The sequence below is a fragment of the Cydia pomonella genome, chromosome 7 (assembly GCF_033807575.1).
Source record: "Cydia pomonella isolate Wapato2018A chromosome 7, ilCydPomo1, whole genome shotgun sequence".
NCBI lineage: Eukaryota > Metazoa > Arthropoda > Insecta > Lepidoptera > Tortricidae > Cydia > Cydia pomonella.
Window position 1 is genome coordinate 13,163,520 of NC_084709.1, and position 19,063 is coordinate 13,182,582.

The 19,063-nt window shown below is 35.4% G+C and overlaps 1 protein-coding gene across 1 annotated transcript; it reads right to left on the reverse strand.

The window, feature by feature from the left end:
* Positions 1 to 498: 498 nt before the first annotated feature.
* Positions 499 to 15,089, reverse strand: LOC133519863 (uncharacterized). The gene is made up of 12 exons (XM_061854018.1): positions 15,035 to 15,089; positions 14,417 to 14,520; positions 14,075 to 14,187; positions 13,270 to 13,424; positions 12,492 to 12,625; positions 11,369 to 11,495; positions 5,608 to 5,702; positions 3,594 to 3,706; positions 2,308 to 2,462; positions 1,431 to 1,564; positions 1,192 to 1,318; positions 499 to 795 (listed from the first exon to the last, which is right to left on the reverse strand). Coding segments are annotated over exons 1-12 (1,299 nt in total). The 5' UTR covers positions 15,075 to 15,089; the 3' UTR covers positions 499 to 793.
* Between the last annotated feature and the right edge of the window lie 3,974 nt (positions 15,090 to 19,063).

Here is a 19,063-nt window from a genome sequence, read left to right on the forward strand (position 1 = left end):
ATGGTGAGTAACGAAACTAGAAATGGTTGAATTTTAGTGTCGTTTTATCATAGTTTTAACTTACTGCTCTACACGTGTTTATTTCATTTATCTGAGCTTTTCAGCTTGACTGTTATTATAAGAAATACCTGTTATTATATGAAGTTGTCAGTGACTACTTTTCTAAGATTGGTCAACAATTGGTTAAAGCAATAACAAATAATACCTCAAATTTAAATAGCCACAGCTTTCCAATGCCAAGAGCTTTACAATCTATAGTTTTATTACCTCCAGATGAAGCTGAAATAGAATCCTTAATATACTTAGTCTCAAAACTGATTGTGCCACCGGCTGGGATCTCATTCCAGAAAAACTGCTTAAACTTAATCGGTAAAATTAGTAAAAACAGACGCCTTTTTATTGCGCAAATGGATACCTTAAACTTTTTATATCAAAAAAATAAGTATATATGTTAATCACAAACAAAGCTAGGTTGGAAACAAAATAAAAAGTATAAAGTATGCCATGTTTATGTAATCCAGTGATAAAAGTACATATGATATACATAAAAACCCAAAAAAAAGGAATACACGAAGTAATCTGTTAGTAATCTGTTACTATTTAGTACGAAACAATATCATCAGCGAATTTTTTAACAAAGTTTTGTAGGCAAGTTTATTTTTAACTAGAACTATTAACCTATACTTAAGAACAGTGAAAATTGGCCACTTTTAAAGGAAATTTTCATTCAAAGTGAAATTTTAACGTTGATTCTCCTGGTCCAAGCCGGTTTCGGAGTTTAGTATATGTTCATTTCTGTAAATAAATAAAATAAGATATAACATTTATATCAGCATTTTCTATTGATCTGAACTTCAGTTTAAAACGCCACCATTGGTCTTTATGAGCGGTTCCAATTAATAATGTTGTTGATATGATACGAACAAAGTTCAAAGTTCTCCATTTCCCAAACATTGATGTAACGATTACCACAGGGAAAATATTTTTGTGTTTGACACATATACAAGGCTCTTCAAATCTAAGTATATGTGGTAATAGAAGTTTAGTGAGAATTTATGAAAATAATGGCATTTAAATATAGTATTAAACTTCTCAAAAAAGGTTCTTAATATAATAATTTATTGCATATTGCTTCCAGATATTCTCAGTAGAAATCTGTAGGTTTTTCTTAACATTCTTAATCCTACTTACATTCCTCGCATTTCAAATCGATAGAATTAAGTAGCTGTTGCACAAGTTTTTCGAGATTGGGTTTCCCGCAGCTTTTCACTGCGGCAAACTGACATTCGTTTTCTTGTTTGTCTAGTTTGCATCTCTCCTGTAAATAAATACAAAAAATAATTAAGCTTAGAGTACTGCATTGAGGAAGCTGCTAGTGCCCTAATTATTTTAGCAACGTATGTAGAATAACGTCTAAAGAGCACACTCACCTTTTCAGGAATTGCCGGCCCACTTCCATACACACCAATGAGCCGAGTGATCTCGGGTGTCTTGTTATTTTTGCAGGTTGTGAAATCTGATCGCTTCTGTTCCAGACATTCTGAACCACCTTCATTAATGAACGCTGTAACACACGTAAAGAAAGTATCCATAAGAAAATCTGTAACCGACGAAAGAAACGGGAGGAGACTTTAATGTCAACCTAAGGCCACGAAACGAAGCCTAGCTAAGTGATAATCGTTGATCGAAAACTCCAATCAAAAGTGAAAAAATGTATGGAAATCATCACGTGACTTTTCGATGCATCCGTCATCCCGAGATATTTTTTCTTTTCGATCAGTGTTTTTCGATCTACGATTGTCATCTTGGCTAGGCCCCGAGAGCGACAGCAGCGTGTATGCTCGACGCTGACGCCACAAATGTATGGCGGTTGGTGCACGCTCCTGAGTCCTGACGCTCGGAGCGTGCGTTATGTGGCTGTGGCAGGATAGGTTGGTTGAGAGTGGTATCATAGGTTGATCACTCGTCTGTACCACTGAGACAATTGTAGGTATTTGTAATATACACATAAACTAACGGCACCTGGCGCAATATTATTACTAACTTAATGCAACGGAGTGAATGCTAATAGCACAAAATAAATAAGTATATTACTGCCAGGTGCTTTTTGCGGTACAAAATAAATAAATTTAACTTCCTTTTAATAGTTTAATTATTATCTCAGTTTGATCTCGTTTAGATATCAAGATGCACTGCAGTCAAAAAGGACTCTATGGCCGTATAGTGCTTGGACTTTAGGTTGTATCTGTTGTGGTATATTTTATAATATAGGTAGATAGAGCTTTTACCGTGAAACTATATACTTACTATTTGTGTTCGCTCCATCGTTAAGGCAGAAGAAGTCGAGTAATTTATCAAAAAGATTTTGTGTAGTGCGTAACCCACTGGCCGTAAAACACGGCGTCATGCTTGTAACTAGTGGTCGGATGCAAGCCTTCACCTGTGTCGATTTACCGCAGAACCTACAGAAATAGAAGTTTTTGTCCATGAATTCAAATTATACATATATTTTCATTGAGCCATATCAAACAATTTAATTTTCGCAATCGCAACCTGTACCGCACGACTGAAATGTCGTAAGCGCCGTTAAATTTATAGTGCTTACGCGTTTAGGTCGCGAGATTTAAGCTCCGCTCGATGGTTTGTTGTCAAAACAACAACAACTCATGTCGCAAAATACTGGTTCTCTGAGCCGGTTCTACGTACGTAGTAATATTTTTTATCGCTGGCTAAGTGGCTATAATATGATTTGAATAATATTTTAGTTGATACGAGTAATTATTGATCAGGAGCCCGAGTCTGATTTTAATTTCTTGTTCTGAAGTATTTATTAAAGCCTGACCAGAAATATATGATCATGCGCCATGCAGTGCGGAATGTCATTGAAACTAATTTCTTACACTGGCAATCATTTCAATGATTGGTTGTTACTGTTGTCACTGTCATTGTGGTGGTTTACTTGAATATACGGAAGGTAGAGGCAAGGAACAGAATCTCCATATACCAAAAAGTGTCCGACAAAAAATCATAAATAGGTGGCGCTACAATACCTAGAATACTTGAAAAAAAAATCTAATCATAGACAGCGTACTTCACTCTGTCAATAACGCCTAGGTTCTTAGCTACTCTAGCGCTACCCTGGAGAGATTTGGAACTATTATTTATAGCTGACAGCTGGACACTTTTGCCTAAGGAGATTCTGTTCCTTGCCTCTACCTTCCATACTTGAATAATTCTTGTGTTAAATAAGAAATAATAAATGTCGAAAAATGCCTAAAACTACATTTGACTATGACACGTAAGAAAATCCATGAATTGAATATGGAAAATAGAAGTACCGTCAATAAAAAAATCATGGCCACCAAATCGGATCGTGATTTTGATTACGACTGATAAAAGTACGTAGGTCAAAAAAAATAAATCTACTTTTGACAACTGACAGATTAAATCCGTAACAGTTCCAGAACATGAATTTAAATTATCAGAATCCGGCTCCAGATTCCGGTAGCTTGTAATTCGAGTTTCTTTTGTTACCAATCAGTTTTCACTAGCGAAGTAGGTATTATTTGAATACTTGATTAAACAATGCTTACGCCTTAACCATTTTGGCCTGGTTATCGTCAACTTTCGCCACTCTAATCTCATTCCTGAAATTCTCGTCAGAATACACGTTATTCAGACATTGCTTGAATGTTGACATGGAAGCCTGGAACAGAATAAAATTAAAATGACTTTTATATTTGACAATTTTGATTTGAGTGGGTAGTGATCCTGTCTATGAAGCCGATGGTCCCGGGTTCAAATCCTGGCAAGGGCATTTATTTGTGTGATGAACATAAATATCTGTTCATGAATCATAGGTGTTTTCTATGTATTTAAGTATTTATAAATATTTGTACTATATAATATTTATATATATCGTTTTGTAAGTACCCATAACACATACCTACTGTGGGGCTTAGTCAATTTGTGCAATAATACAAATACAAAATTCTTTATTTCCTTAAAATACACATGGCCATGATTTAGGGGATGGAGCCGCCTGGTAAGCAAAGAATTGCCTGTGTTGGGAGGCACCGCTGTTCCCTTCGTTAACAACAAAACAACAAGTAAACTATTTATAGAAGATATGAAAACCTAAAAATCTAATTTCTAAAACTAAAATAAAAACAATGTCCATTTAGCTTACACGTTAGATATGTTTATAATTAAGTATTAAATTTAAACAGACCTATTGTATTGTAAACGAAAATATAAAGTAAATACATGAAAATGTTTGCGTGTGTGTGGGTGTGTGGGTGTGTGTGTGTTTGTGTTTATGTATGATAGACTATTCCTATGACATTTCTATTTATAATATTATATTATATATTACAACGTGCCGTCTTCGCACACGCATTCGGTGAGCACAGGACTTTATCCTTGCTAGTAAAGTTACTAAATCCCAATACTAAAATTTTTGATTGTAATGTCATTTTAGTATCATTGAGGTATAGTATTAGAGTCGGGAGTCGGCATCTCTAACAAAATGTTTCCGCACCTCAATGAAGTGCCGGCACTTCACTGCGTTTAGTATGTCTCCGGCTACTGGCGAGATGCCACACATGTGACAAAATTTAAAAAAAATAATATAAATTAAAAATGCCATTGTGCGTTATGAAAATGCATTCTAATAATATCAAGAAACGTAATAAAAGCAATATTATAACAATCCACTGCGAAAAAACTCTTGTTTTAAGCTAATTTAGATTATTTGAAATGTCACTTTATACACTCGCGGTGGTTCGCCATTTTCTTTGGAGCATAGATTCGCAGATGTAACACGTAGGTAGGTACTAATGATTACCTACATATACACACATTGTTTGCAGAATATACACACAAAAATGATATATTACTCTTTATCTCGTAATTTTTTGTAGCGTTTCTCTTTTATTCAAAAAGTATATTACGCTACAAGCGCGATTTGTTAAAAATTGCTACGAGTACGAGAGTCAAATTGAAAGAGTATTATGACTATTTTTATAAATTTTAATGTTGTGTGTATATGTAAAACAATTTGAATACACACGACGATATGGGATGGGCAAACGTAGGATGATTGTGCTGTTATGAGGCTGTCAACACCCAATGTCCTTGAAATTGATGTTACTTAAACAGTTTTTTAAGAAAGACTATTTGTTTTAGTCAAGTAAGAAAAATATATGTTCATATTAATTATATTTCAAAGACCGTGGTTGTAATAAATCGGCTAGAAAATAATTGCAAAGATTGGTCTTAAAATCACAATTAAACGGTTTTATGTCTTTATTGTTTTGACTTATGGGTCTACAATTAAAATCACAATTTGAAAACATTTATATCTAAACCGCTATTGAGTAAAATATTACACTAATAATCCACTTTTTTTATTTAAATATTTTTCTTATTATTCCCTTGCCCAGGCCCAGTAACATGCGACAGTGCTATCTCATTTACTCCGATACAAATAGACAGTGTGCGCGCTTTAGGTATTGACAGACTCTTAATTGGCCAATATAACTGTCATTTGATATTTAGGATATATAAACTGAGCTTATAACATTTTACAGTTTGGCTGCGGCTTACCTGCACTTGTTGAAACTTGCCACTTTCACAAAAGTCAGTCGTGATGAGCGCATTAATCCACGTCTCCTCCTCGGGAACTGTGCGCCCCAGAACTCCTGTTGAAGTTGAAATACTTAACAAATTGTAATACCAATATTCGATTACATTATTTTATCAGGTAAATAAAAAAATATAACCCATAACATAAACTTTACTAAGCTTACTGTGGGACTAGGTCGATCTGTGTGAAATAGTACATATTTCTTCCTTACGGTAATTTCTACTACCTGAAGGTTGTCTGGAAGAGATCGCTTTTTAGCGATAAGACCGCCTGTTGTTGCTAAGTTTTTTTATGTAAATTGCTGTATTTAATCATGTTTTCGTTGTGCACAATAAAGAATATTATTATTTGTATGTCTCTTACAAATTCTCGGGACCAATGGGTCCCGGGCATTTGGAAGGCGTGCGTGGGGCCGAAGCCAACACGTAGAGGCCCCTTGTAATAAGACAATTTACTTTAAAAGTAATGTGACACCAACCGACGATTATCTCTGTTTGCACTATAGTAGTACCCAAGGACAAGCCCCGGTTAGTGTAGGACTATTGTAAGAAAAAGGTACAAAGAGAAACCGGGTATTGGGTTGAGTAGCTAGTCGACTGGTACTGGTAACCAAGACTATGGTCCTCCGTCCGGCCATCTAGAGTGGTGTGTCAGAGCTATATGCTCGCAGGGTGGAAGTGAAATATGCATAAGACGCGAGTTGGCACAGTGGCTGCTGACAGCCACTGGGTAGAAAGCAGCGCACACCTCTCCACACCCTGAGCCGCTCACGCAATGTTGTCCGGGTTGTCCCCTTGTCGCTCTGTGCGAGCGGCCGTTTCAGTTATTATTAAAAACCGTTAAATCCGCTCAAATATTGTTTATAGTGTGCTTTTATTATCACTGACCAAACTCTCAGGGGTGAAAACGTAGGTCATACTGATTTTTTTTCTATGGGACCAACCCAGAAATCGCGAAAATAAAAATCTGCTGTTCTATAGAAATCATTGACTGTGATTAACTGAAATGTATGAGACGGCAGATTTTCGTGTTTAACTTTTAAAGCACTTAATAAATGCATTACCTCGCGTTTCCTCTTTTTAGAAAACTGTTTGTTTCTAATATAATATTTGAAAGAAATTAAAAATGAACGCATAAAGTTGCAAAGAACTACACGGTATGTTCTTGCGTTGACCTTATTCAAATGTAATTGATTGATTAAACTTACCAACTGCCATTACGGCAGCGAGGGCGAGTTTCACCAACATGGCGACTCACGAAGCCAAATTAGGTACAGCAATATACAAGTATGTAATAATAAACGACAACTGAAACGAATTCGTGTGTTGACAGTTTATATAGATGACTACTGTGCATAATCTATCTGACCTGCGGGCCAATTGCTGCGATATCGTTTAGAGATGACCGACTGCGGTGAAGCAAAAAAAATAGTATTATTATATGTACCTATAATATAATATTTTTAAACTAGAGGCTTTGTGAGCCGTAGACCTAAATCTACTCGAATCTAAAACTAAAAAAGAACATTAACTTTGTTCAGTCACTATTTCACAGCGAAGTCACAATGATCTTAAGCGCCATATTGAACATTTTCCAAAAACAACGACAATTAAGTTCTATCTGACCATCAAACCTGCCAAAGAAATTTCAATAGAATCGGTTGAGAAAAGCGACCTGCACAAGAGAATATCCGGACATATGAAGTATTTGACCTATTTGTATCACAATTTAAATTATCAGTTAGTCATACGCAAGAACTCGCTCAAAAGTTCACACACACTAGTTTATCATTTATAACGCTATTTACAGAACCAAAATATGTACTTCTTGTAATTCGACGACGTGAATAATAAATGTATATTTATTTTAAATGTCGAACTTTTATGTAAGTGTAGGTAAGTTTTTAATGTTACATATGTACATATAAGTACAAAGTAAATAGCGGCGGCACGCGCCGGAGCAGAGTCCGCTCAGTACAAAGTGCCATTTTCGCCGCACGCACACAGACGTGACATTTACGCACACAGACGTTTCATTTACAGGCGTTCTCGGGCACTCTCGGGCAGAGCTTAGTCGGGTCGGGCTGTGCGCGCGTTGCTCACTTGACGTCCCCGCCGCTACGTAGGTACCTACTGTCATGTACGTCAAAATGCAGTCTCTATGGAATGTAAACATAATAATATGTATGTATAAACGAATCGATGTATGTATGTCTGTAAACTTATATTGCCTACTCCTTTTTAAAATTCGAAATTAATACAGAAGCAACCCTAGTGAGTCGGGCAAGGCTATGTATTTTCAAGAACGGCGAGAACGGACTTTCTGTTTATTTTTTATTTTGTGATATAAGCCTCTAGTATCTACACATCACACAAGGTGACTTTGTGAAAATTGTATTTATTATCTGTCAGATTCAAGTATCTTTATACATTTGACGACCGGTATGGCCTAGTGGGTAGTGATCCTGCCTACGAAGCTGATGGTCCCGGGTTCAAATCCTGGTAAGGGCATTTATTCGTGTGATGAGCATGGATATTTGTTCCTGAGTCATGGGTGTTTTCTGTGTATTTAAGTATTTATAATTATATATTATATAATGTCGTATAATATTTACTTATTTATTATTTATAAAAAGAATCGAATGTGTAGACAAAAATGTATGCGTACTTGTTTTCTTTAAATTTTATAATATAATTTCATAATTTTAAAACATTTTTTACTACTCCTAAGCCACCCTTTCCTTTTTTTCATTGTCTGATAAGTTATCATGATTTTTGGCAATCCTATCGAATATCAGTAAATATATGAAACTAGCTTCAGATCGTCTTCAAACCTGTCTTCGCCTACAATGTTTTTTTCTAAAATATGACTATTGTGGCATAATTAATGTTCATAATATACAAAAACGTTAAAATTAGATAGCTACAGGCAACTTTACATTTTGTTTATATTTGACGCTCCGACAGTATGTACGACAGGGAATTTTCCCTATACTCCGCCTACTACCTTCAGAGTCCAATTGTAGCCATTCTACAGCGAAATTTAGACCATAAGTTACCTCAGACAATACTCCTATATCGTTTTTTAGGGTTCCGTAGCCAAATGGCAAAAAACGGAACCCTTATAGATTCGTCATGTCCGTCTGTCTGTCCGATTCTGTCACAGCCACTTTTTTCCGAAACTATAAAAGCTATACTGTTCAAACTTGGTAAGTAGGTGTATTCTATGAACCGAATTAAGATTTTTACACAAAAATAGAAAAAAAAAACAATAAATTTTGGGGGTTCCCCATACTTAGAACTGAAACTCAAAAAATCTTTTTTCATCAAACCCATACGTGTGGGGTATCTATGGATAGGTCTTTAAAAATGATATTTAGGTTTCTAATATCATTTTTTTCTAAACTGAATAGTTTGCGCGAGAGACGCTTCCAAAGTGAAAAAATGTGTGTGTCCCCCCCCCCCCCCCCCCCCGTAACTTCTAAAATAACAGAATGATTTTATTCTAGAAAGGTTCTAGACTAGTATTTTTATACAATTTTGATGTTTGACGATCCTTTTGTGAAATTCTATTATTAAGTTTACCATATTTATAATATGTAGTTCAATGTTTTTTTAGAACAATAATAACTGCATCAATAAATTGCTCTGATATTTACATTAAGATGATATTTGTAAAATTTGACGATTTAAAAGTGCTTGTTGCTAGGCCTATTTGAATAAAGAATATTTTGACTTTGACTTTGACTTTGAATGAAAAATCTAAAAAAAATATATGATATACATTACCATGCAAACTTCCACCGAAAATTGGTTTGAACGAGATCTAGTAAGTAGTTTTTTTTTAATACGTCATAAAAATTAAAAAAAAAATTTTTTTTCATCAAACCCATACGTGTGGGATATCTAGGGATAGGTCTTCAAAAATGATATTTAGGTTTCTAATATCATTTTTTTCTAAACTGAATAGTTTGCGCGAGAGACACTTCCAAAGTGAAAAAATGTGTGTCCCCCCCCCTGTAACTTCTAAAATATCAGAATGAAAAATCTAAAAAAAATATATGATATACATTACCATGCAAACTTCCACCGAAAATTGGTTTGAACCAGATCTAGTAAGTAGTTTTTTTTTATACGTCATAAATGGTACGGAACCCTTCATGGGCGAGTCCGACTCGCACTTGGCCGCTTTTTTTATCTTAACAAGCCATAATATGTGTATAGAAATTTTCAAAAAAATGTCAAAGCCCAGGCTAAGTCACGGGGATTTACGGTAGGTATGTATTATAGTTCATTTTTAACTAGAACACCTCTTGAGCTTGGGTCACTTTTAATCATTAAACTATTATTAATACGTATAGAACCGGCACAGAGAACCAGTACTTTGCGCCATGAGTTGTTGTTGTTTTGACAACAAACCACAGAAGCGGAGTGTGAATCTCGCGATCTAAACGCGTAAGCGCCATCAGTTTCTCGGCGCTTACGACGTTTTAATCGCGTGGTGCAGGTTGCGATTGCGACAATTTCATTGTTTGGTATGGCTTTTCTCTAGTAATAATAACTCAATGCTTTTAATGGACATTTTTGATTAAAAGTGATTTTTTCCGGTGTCTGTTAGGTGTTTGTCACTTTCTGTAATATATATATATATATATATATATATATATATATATATATATATATATATATATATTTAAACTGTCTATAGAAGACGGATGTAACAAAAAATTGGACAAGTGCGAGTGGGATTCGCCCACCGAGGGTTCCGTACTTTTTAGTATTTGTTGATATAGCGGAAACAAAAATATATCATTTGTATAAATTTCAACTGTCTAGTATGTCTATTATGGTTCATGAGATACAGCCTGGTGACAGACGGACAGACGGACAGTGGAGTCTTAGTTAAGTAATAGGGTCCCATGTTACCCTTTGGGTACGGAACCCTATATTAAGAAAAAAAGCGGCCAAGTGCGAGTCAGACTCGCCCATGAAGGGTTCCGTACCATTTATGACGTACCTATTAAAAAAAACTACTTACTAAGTAGATCTCATTCAAACCAATTTTCGGTGGCAGTTTTCATGGTAATGTACATCATATATTTTTTTTAGTTTTATCATTCTCTTATTATAGAAGTTACAGGGGAGGGGGACCCACATTTTACCACTTTGACAGTGTCTCTCGCGCAAACTATTCAGTTTAGAAAAAAAAAAATAATGTTGGTATGTCTGATTAATTTTTATATGTTCCCCATTTCCCAAACATTGCTGGAACGATTAGGGAAACTCTTTTTGTGTTGGAGTTGTTGGACACATGTAGCAAAGTTCATGATAGGTAGGTACCTATACTTTTAAATTCTTCAGATATACATGTGATGATAAAAGTTTAGTGAGAATTGATGAAATCAATCCCGTTTAAATATATAATCGTCTTAAATTTTTCTAAAAAGATTTTCATCTTCAAAATAAATTATTTAAAATCTAATAAGTACCACAGCTATGTTTCATTTATGCAAAGTTGCTGCTTAATTTTTTATGTTTTCTAACAATATCTAAAAAAACTAGAATATATGGGTTCTAAGTTTTGTTTTTAGCCGCATCTGATCGGATGTGTAGATGTGCACGTCTCCAGGGTGCAGCGACCTTAAGGTTGGTAAAATAAAATACCCGTACATTTAGTATAGGCTAGACTTATTAACTTCTTACAATCCATAATCGTACTTACGTTCTTCGCAGTTCAAATCGATAGAATTAATTAGCTGTTGCAAAAGTTTTTCGAGATTAGGTTTCGCGCAGCCTTTCACTGCAGCAAAATCACATTCGGTTTCTTGTTTGTCTAGTTTGCATCTCTCCTGTTACATAAATGCAAAAAATATTATAACTTTAATTGATAGAGATAAGCAATTAAACTTAGAATGAATTGTAGATGAAGTTACCGTTGCCCTTTTTAGGGTTCGGTAGTCAACTAGGGACTCTTATAAGTAGTTTTGCCATGGCCGTTTATTATTACTACTTTGTCGGTCCTCTACGCTTAAAGTGGGGGTACATATTTTTTTCGCTTTAACTCTATGGTGTGGGGTGTCATTAGATATATGTCTTTGAATACGAATAGGGGTATTAAACAAACATTTTTGATAAAGTTAATATTGTCTGAAATAATAGCTTCGAAAGAAAAAAAATGTGTCCTCAATCTAACTTTTGAATCATGACTCGAAAAAATATGAAAAAAAAACATAAAATAGACCTTAATAAAGACATTCAATGGATACTATAGCGAACATGATCAGTAAAAAATCGGCCAAGTGCGAGTCGGACTCGCACAGGAAGAGTTCCGTACCATTATCTACAAAAACGGTCACCCATCCAAGTACTGACCCCGCCCGACATTGCTTAACTTCGGTGATTGTATGAGATCCTCGAGATTGGAAAGAAATATTGATTTTATTCTGTTTTTAGTATTTGTTCTTATAGCGGCAACAGAAATACATAATCTGTAGAAATTTCAACTGAATAACTATCACAGTTCATGAGATACAGCCTGGTGACAGACGGACGGACGGACAGCGGAGTCTCAGTAATAGGGTTCCGTTTGACCATTTTGGGTACGGAACCCTAAAAAGCTGTTTTTGAGTAAAGAAAAAGTATTCCCTTCAGAGTAAAAAGACGATGTGAAAGTACTTGCCTTTGCTTGTTATACATGTAAGTACATGATACTTACTAATAGCACCCGTTCAAGGTCTGTTGTGACGGACGGGCAACTACAGAACCCGACACTGAGCATGACCCGACATGATCTTGGCCGTGTTTTTAGCTACATATGTACAATAGCGTCTAAAAACCACACTCACCTTTTCAGGAACTGCCGGCCCACTTCCATATACACCAATGAGCCGAGTGATTTCGGATGTCTTGTTATTTTTGCAGGATGCGAATTCTAACCGTTTCTGTCCCAGACACTCTGGACCACCTTCCTTAATGAACGCTGTAATATACGAGAAAAAATACAATAATAGAATAAAATGCGAATTTTGATTCTTTTGTGGTGAGCGTTCCGACTGAACGTCTAGCGACCTTCAACAAGGAGGAGTTTTAGTCGAAGCACGCCGAAGGAGGGGTGTCAAGTTCTGGCGGTTTCGCGGCCTGCTCCCTAATACTGCGCGGTTGCGTAATACATCGCAACCATGATGTGTAGTTTTTAGTTAATATATTTTATAATTATGTATGCTAATTTTAAGGTATTTATCGATGGGCCACTAGTTGTTACTAGGTTAAAGATTTGAAGATTTACAGAAATTGAAATTTAACTTCTACTTAAAAGTCAAACTTATTAACTTAATTTGATCTCATTTAGATATCAAGATGCACTGTAAGTCGAAAAGATGAAGTTTATGGCCGTATGGATTTTTTTTCCAGTGGAATGTGTTTCCACGAATTTATGAACAGATCAACACTTTCTCTCGAACTTTATTCGTTATACTTAGTAGGAAATATTGACCTTCAAACAGTTGGTTATCCTAGCAAAAAACCAAATACAGTTGAGTGGGACCTTACTAAAGGCTAAGAACCACTGAGATAATGCGCGGCGGGATGGATAGTATCTTTGCAGTTAAACTCATAGGTACTTACAGTTTGTGTTCGCACCATCGTTGAGGCAGAAGAAGTCGATTATTTTATCAAACTCGTTTTGTATAGTGCGCAACCCACTGACCGTGAAACACGGCGTCATTCCTTTAACAAGCGGTCGGACGCAGGCCTTCACCTGTGCTGATCTGTCGCAGAACCTACAGAAATATAATTTATTCTACGATCGTTCAATTTCTCAATATTTATAATAGATATCATTAGACATACAATTAGGCTCTTGATGTATAGGTATCTATTGACTGGATACCATGGTGATCTTCTTAGCGTGGTCCCGGCTTTCTCACCTCAGTCCATGAGAGCCTGGGGTCCACTTTGCAACTAATCCTAAGATTTGGCTTAGGCATGTTTTTACGAAAGCGACTGCCATCTGACCTTACAAACCAAAGGGGAAACTAGGCCTTATTGGGATTAGTTCGGTTTACTACTACTACTCACGAGATTTTGATTAGTAAGTATCAAATGCTATTTAGTAATAGGTCATGTTGATAGTTCAGTACAAATCTCGCGACAGCTCTTATGCATTCTTATGCTCTTGCTCTTATTAAGTTCCGAAAAACTTATTCGTACAATTGGGGGTTTGAACCCGCGTGCTCCGGGTACCGAATAGTCCGGATAGTCGGACGGTTTTTCCGCTACCAAGCGTTTGTGGTAGTTACCATTCGAGGTTCTATTTTCAACCGAAGTTTGACCGTCGGAAACTCCGGCACTTTTACATTATTATACATATATGGTGAATGAAGTAAGTACGAGATGTTTTTTCAACATTTGATAAAACAGTATTACTTACGCTTTAACCATTTTGGCCTGGTTATCATTGAGCTTCGTTAGTCTAATCTCATTTCGGAAATTCTCATCAGAATACACGTTTGTCAGACATTCCTTGAATGTTGACTTGGAAGCCTAGAAAAGAAAACAATAATATTACTATCAAATGATACATATAATAATCTGTAGGTCCTAAATGCCAGAGCATATCTATCGGCTACGTGTGCTTAATAGCATCCCTCACGCATCTTTTACCAAGGCCTTTACCCTTTATAAATAAATTGTAATCGTAAATTGTAATGTAATTTTATTATATAGGATATAAAAACGGAGCTTATAGTTTTTCAATTTGGCTGCGGCTCACCAGCATTTGTGTTTTCGCTGCAAGGCTACTTTCGTAGCAAAAGTCAGTCGTGATGAACATATTAAACCACATCTCCTCCTCGGGTACTGCGCGCCCCAGAACTCCTGTTAAAGTAGCAATAACAAAGTGCAATATTTATATACGATTGTATTATTTTATAAGATAAATGAATAAAAAGTTGTTTGTCTTATTTCATTAAATATTATATTTCGTCACTTCATTTTTCAGATATAATTTTATATTAACCATGTAGTTTCCCTATTGTACAGAATAGCATCGCACACATTTAAGAGTAACTATTTTGATTAAAACTGTGAAAACCAACTTCCGCCCACTTCCGCTTACTGGTAAATATTTTTTAAAATAGTACTTATGATAGGGTAAATCACGGCAAGTTGTAATAAAGTTATTTCTACTTAAACATTCTCCTTGCCTGCCCAAACTTTCAAAAGTAATAAATTCATGTTCTGTGTGTCCTCATTTTAGAAAACTACGGAAGGTGGAGATATAGAAAACTTTAAGTTTCTAATGTAATTGTCAAAAAAGAAGACTGAAAGATGTACACGGTTGTTGATGTTTTTAAACCTTATTCAAATGAAATTGATTGATTGAACTTACCAACTGTCATTACGGCGGCGAGGGCGAATGTTACCACCATATCGACACACGAAACTAAATAATCTTTAAAAAGATATATTTAAGTATACACCAGTATACAAGTATACACCAATAATAAGAAACAACTGAATTCGCCTGTTGACAGCTTATATAGAAAATAACTATACTATGCGTAATCTGTTCTGCGGGGCAAGTGCTGCGATATCGTTTACTTGTTATTACCTTCTCTGTTGACCATCTGTCACGAAGTATACATGTACAGTCAGCATCAAAAGTAGCGGATGAAACAAGGCGCCAAAATTATCTGATATTCCGGATTCCGGAACTTTTCCAAAACTAAATAAATATTTAAAATTCGTGTTCAAAAGTATATCTTTCACGGTCTTGTTTGTTCTATATTAATGACATCACTTTTTGTTAAGCTGTTACAGAATGGTAGATACTTATGAAGCGTTATTTGATCCGCTACTATTGATGCTGACTGTACCTATGTATATAAATATAGATCATGTCATTCACGAAGACGCGTGCCGATTTTTATTATCAGTTCAGTTCAGTTTTTAGTTCTTATGACATCTGTCCATTGGGACAATTTTGCCAGCGTCAAAGTTGTGGGATGCAGAAGTTCAGTTGCAGGTCTTGATCAAGTCTTTGTAGAATTGTAGATCGGTTGAGAAAACTCGTATTGTAATGTTATTAAAGGTTAGATTTGACGAATCTACGCGTCATCGTGTATGACACGAATTATTACACCTCCATAATCCCTATGTTCCCACAAAAGCTTGACCCGATGTTATTGACGGATATATTTTGCTGATTGTTGTTTTTTTTTTTCAGTTTTACACGAGTATAACTGGGAAATAAAAGTTATATAAAGTAATATAACGGTTTTTTAGGGTTCCGTAGCCAAATGGCATAAAACGGAACCCTTATAGTTTCGCCATGTCCGTCTGTCTGTCTGTCTTTCTGTCTGTCTGTCTGTCTGTCTGTCCGAGGCTTTGCTCCGTGGTCGTTAGTGCTAGAAAGCTGATATTTGGCATGGATATATAAATCAATAAAGCCGACAAAGTCATACAATAACATCTAAAAATTTTTTTTTTTTTAGGGTACCTCCCCTACACGTAAAGTGGGGGTGAAATTTTTTTTTCGCTTCAACCCTATGGTGTGGGGTATCGTTGGAAAGGTCTTTCAATACTAATAGGGGTTTTCAAGAAACATTTTTTGATAAAGTGAATATATTCGGAGATAATCGCTCCGAAAAAAAAAAAATGTGTCCCCCCCCCCCCCCTTGAACCATAGGTCCAAAAAATATGAAAAAAATCGTGAAAGTAGAGCTTAAGAAAGACATTAAATGAAAACTAAGCGGACATGATCAGTTTAGCTGTTTTTGAGTTATCGCAAAAAGTTTTCCCTTCATAGTAAAAAGACTTATTTTAATTAGGTACTGATTATGCAAATTTGCCTATTTGTTTAACTTAGGTGAAAGGTACCGTTTCATCCCTTGGTTAACAATTTACTATACTTTAAGCTTCAGTTTAGCTTATTGTGACGGAAGAGTAACTACGGAACCCTACACTGAGCGTGGCCCGACATGCTCTTGGCCGGTTATTTTAAATCAAGAAAGCGAATCCTATAAACCTAGAATATGTTATGCTGAAGCGATCGACATCAAAATGAAAGTGATTTTTTTTGAGATTTAGTTAATGGAAACCGTTTTCTCCCGAAATTGAATTTCATAGAAAAAGTACCGTTATTTCATTAGGATCGCAAAGCTATTTTTCCCTCTCAACTGAAAAGAGTATGGTTCTGTATACCTCAAATAGAAAAAACGGATCCTTATAGAATCAATGTACTGGACTGATTGAGGTGAAATTTGGTATGTAGTATACGTGTACAAGACGGCCATGTAATGTAAATTAGAAAACAACCGACGACCGGCCTGGCCTAGTGGGTAGTTACCCTGCCTACGAAGCCGATGGTTCTGGGTTCGAATCTCGGTAAGCTAGGGCACATATTTGTAGGATGAACATCGATATTTGTTCCAGAGTCATGGGTGTTTTCTATGAAATGAAATTAAATGTGTTTATTTGCTTAACATTATGTACAGATAAGATGGTAGAGTCAATAATATTATGTCCAGATAATGTCAATGCCTTATACTAGTAGGCATGCAAAATATTTTAAAAAACCTATTTACATTATATTACATTAAATTACACATTTACATAATCAATTACAATAACATTACATGTCAGTAAATTATTATTTTAAATATTAACAATGAAAATAGAACCAAGAATAGAATTAATAAATAATAAAATGTCGCAATATCAATAGAAATCTATATTTAAATATTCTTTAACGCTATAAAAATTGTGCTGGCTTAAAAATATTATAATCGCCCGTTTAAATTTAATAAGTGGCATGTCTCTTTACGATTGTGGCAGTTTATTATATGTATATTGTGTATGTCATCCCATCGACATTATTTCGATAAAGTGCCAAATTGTTTTTTGTTTCAAGAAGTTTGTTCAGTCGATTAGCTCTAGCATTCGGATTTACTTGAGCTATAAAAATAAAGTATTGGTAATGTTTTTTTTACAAAAATGCATATTTCTGCTGTGTATATATATGCCAAAGGAAGATTTTTAAGTTTTTAGGGTTCCGTAGCCAAATGGCATAAAACAGAACCCTTATAGTTTCGCCATGTCCGTCTGTCTGTCTGTCTGTCTGTCTGTCCGAGGCTTTGCTCCGTGGTCGTTAGTGCTAGAAAGCTGAAATTTGGCATGGATATATAAATCAATAAAGCCGACAAAGTCGTACAATAAAATCTAAAAAATTAATTTTTTTTAGGATACCTCCCCTACACGTAAAGTGGGGGTGAATTTTTTTTCGCTTCAACCCTGGAGTGTGGGGTATCGTTGGAAAGGTCTTTCAAAACGAATAGGGGTTTTCAAGAAACATTTTTTGATAAAGTGAATATATTCGGAGATAATCGCTCCGAATGAAAAAAAAAATGTGTCCCCCCCCCTCTAACTTTTGAACCATAGGTCCAAAAATATGAAAAAAATCGTGGAAGTAGAGCTTAAGAAACACATTAAATCAAAACTATAGCAGACATGATCAGTTTAGCTGTTTTTGAGTTATCGCAAAAAGTTTTCCCTTCATAGTAAAAAGACTTACTTTAATTAGGTACTGATTATGCAAATTTGCCTATTTGTTTAACTCGGGTGAAAGGTACCGTTTCATCCCTTGGTTAACAATTTACTATACTTTAAGCTCCAGTTTAGCTTATTGTGACGGAAGAGTAACTACGGAACCCTACACTGAGCGTGGCCCGACATGCTCTTGGCCGGTTATTTAAACATGGGTTTACACGATTGCCTTGTACCAATACCGCTTAATGCTCTGATGCACTTTTTTTGAGCTTTAAATGCTCTATCAAAGTTAACTGAGTTACCCCAGATTATAACGCCATATCGTAACACAGATGATACATAGCTATGGTAGGCGTTTAAAGCTGTGTCTAAGGATGCGATATTTTTTAGTGAGTGCGTACACAAATCGGTTCACTTTAGTGCATACAAGGTCAATATGTTTCTTCCAGTTACAGTGTTCGTCAAGAGTTAATCCCAAAAAGACAGTCGAATTAACCATTTCTACTTTAATATTATTGTTCATTATATTTAAAGATAATGCTTGGCTCTTATTTGTTCTAAATTGTACCGCTTTGGCGTTGGTTAATAGTTTCATTAATTTCATTTTCAAAGGTGTCTACGTTCGTACATTTAAACAATAAAGTAGTATCATCAGCAAATAATATACATTTGTGTGTTGTTACATCGGGAAGGTCATTAATATATAAAAGAAATAATAATGGTCCTAAACTGCTTCCTTGAGGAACTTAAGATTAAGTTTATATTCTGACATGACACAAACTTTTTCATCATTAATTACTTTACATATTTCTGTGCACTGTCTCCTATCATTTAGGTAGCTAGTAAGCCAGTCATGGGCTTTCCCTCTAAT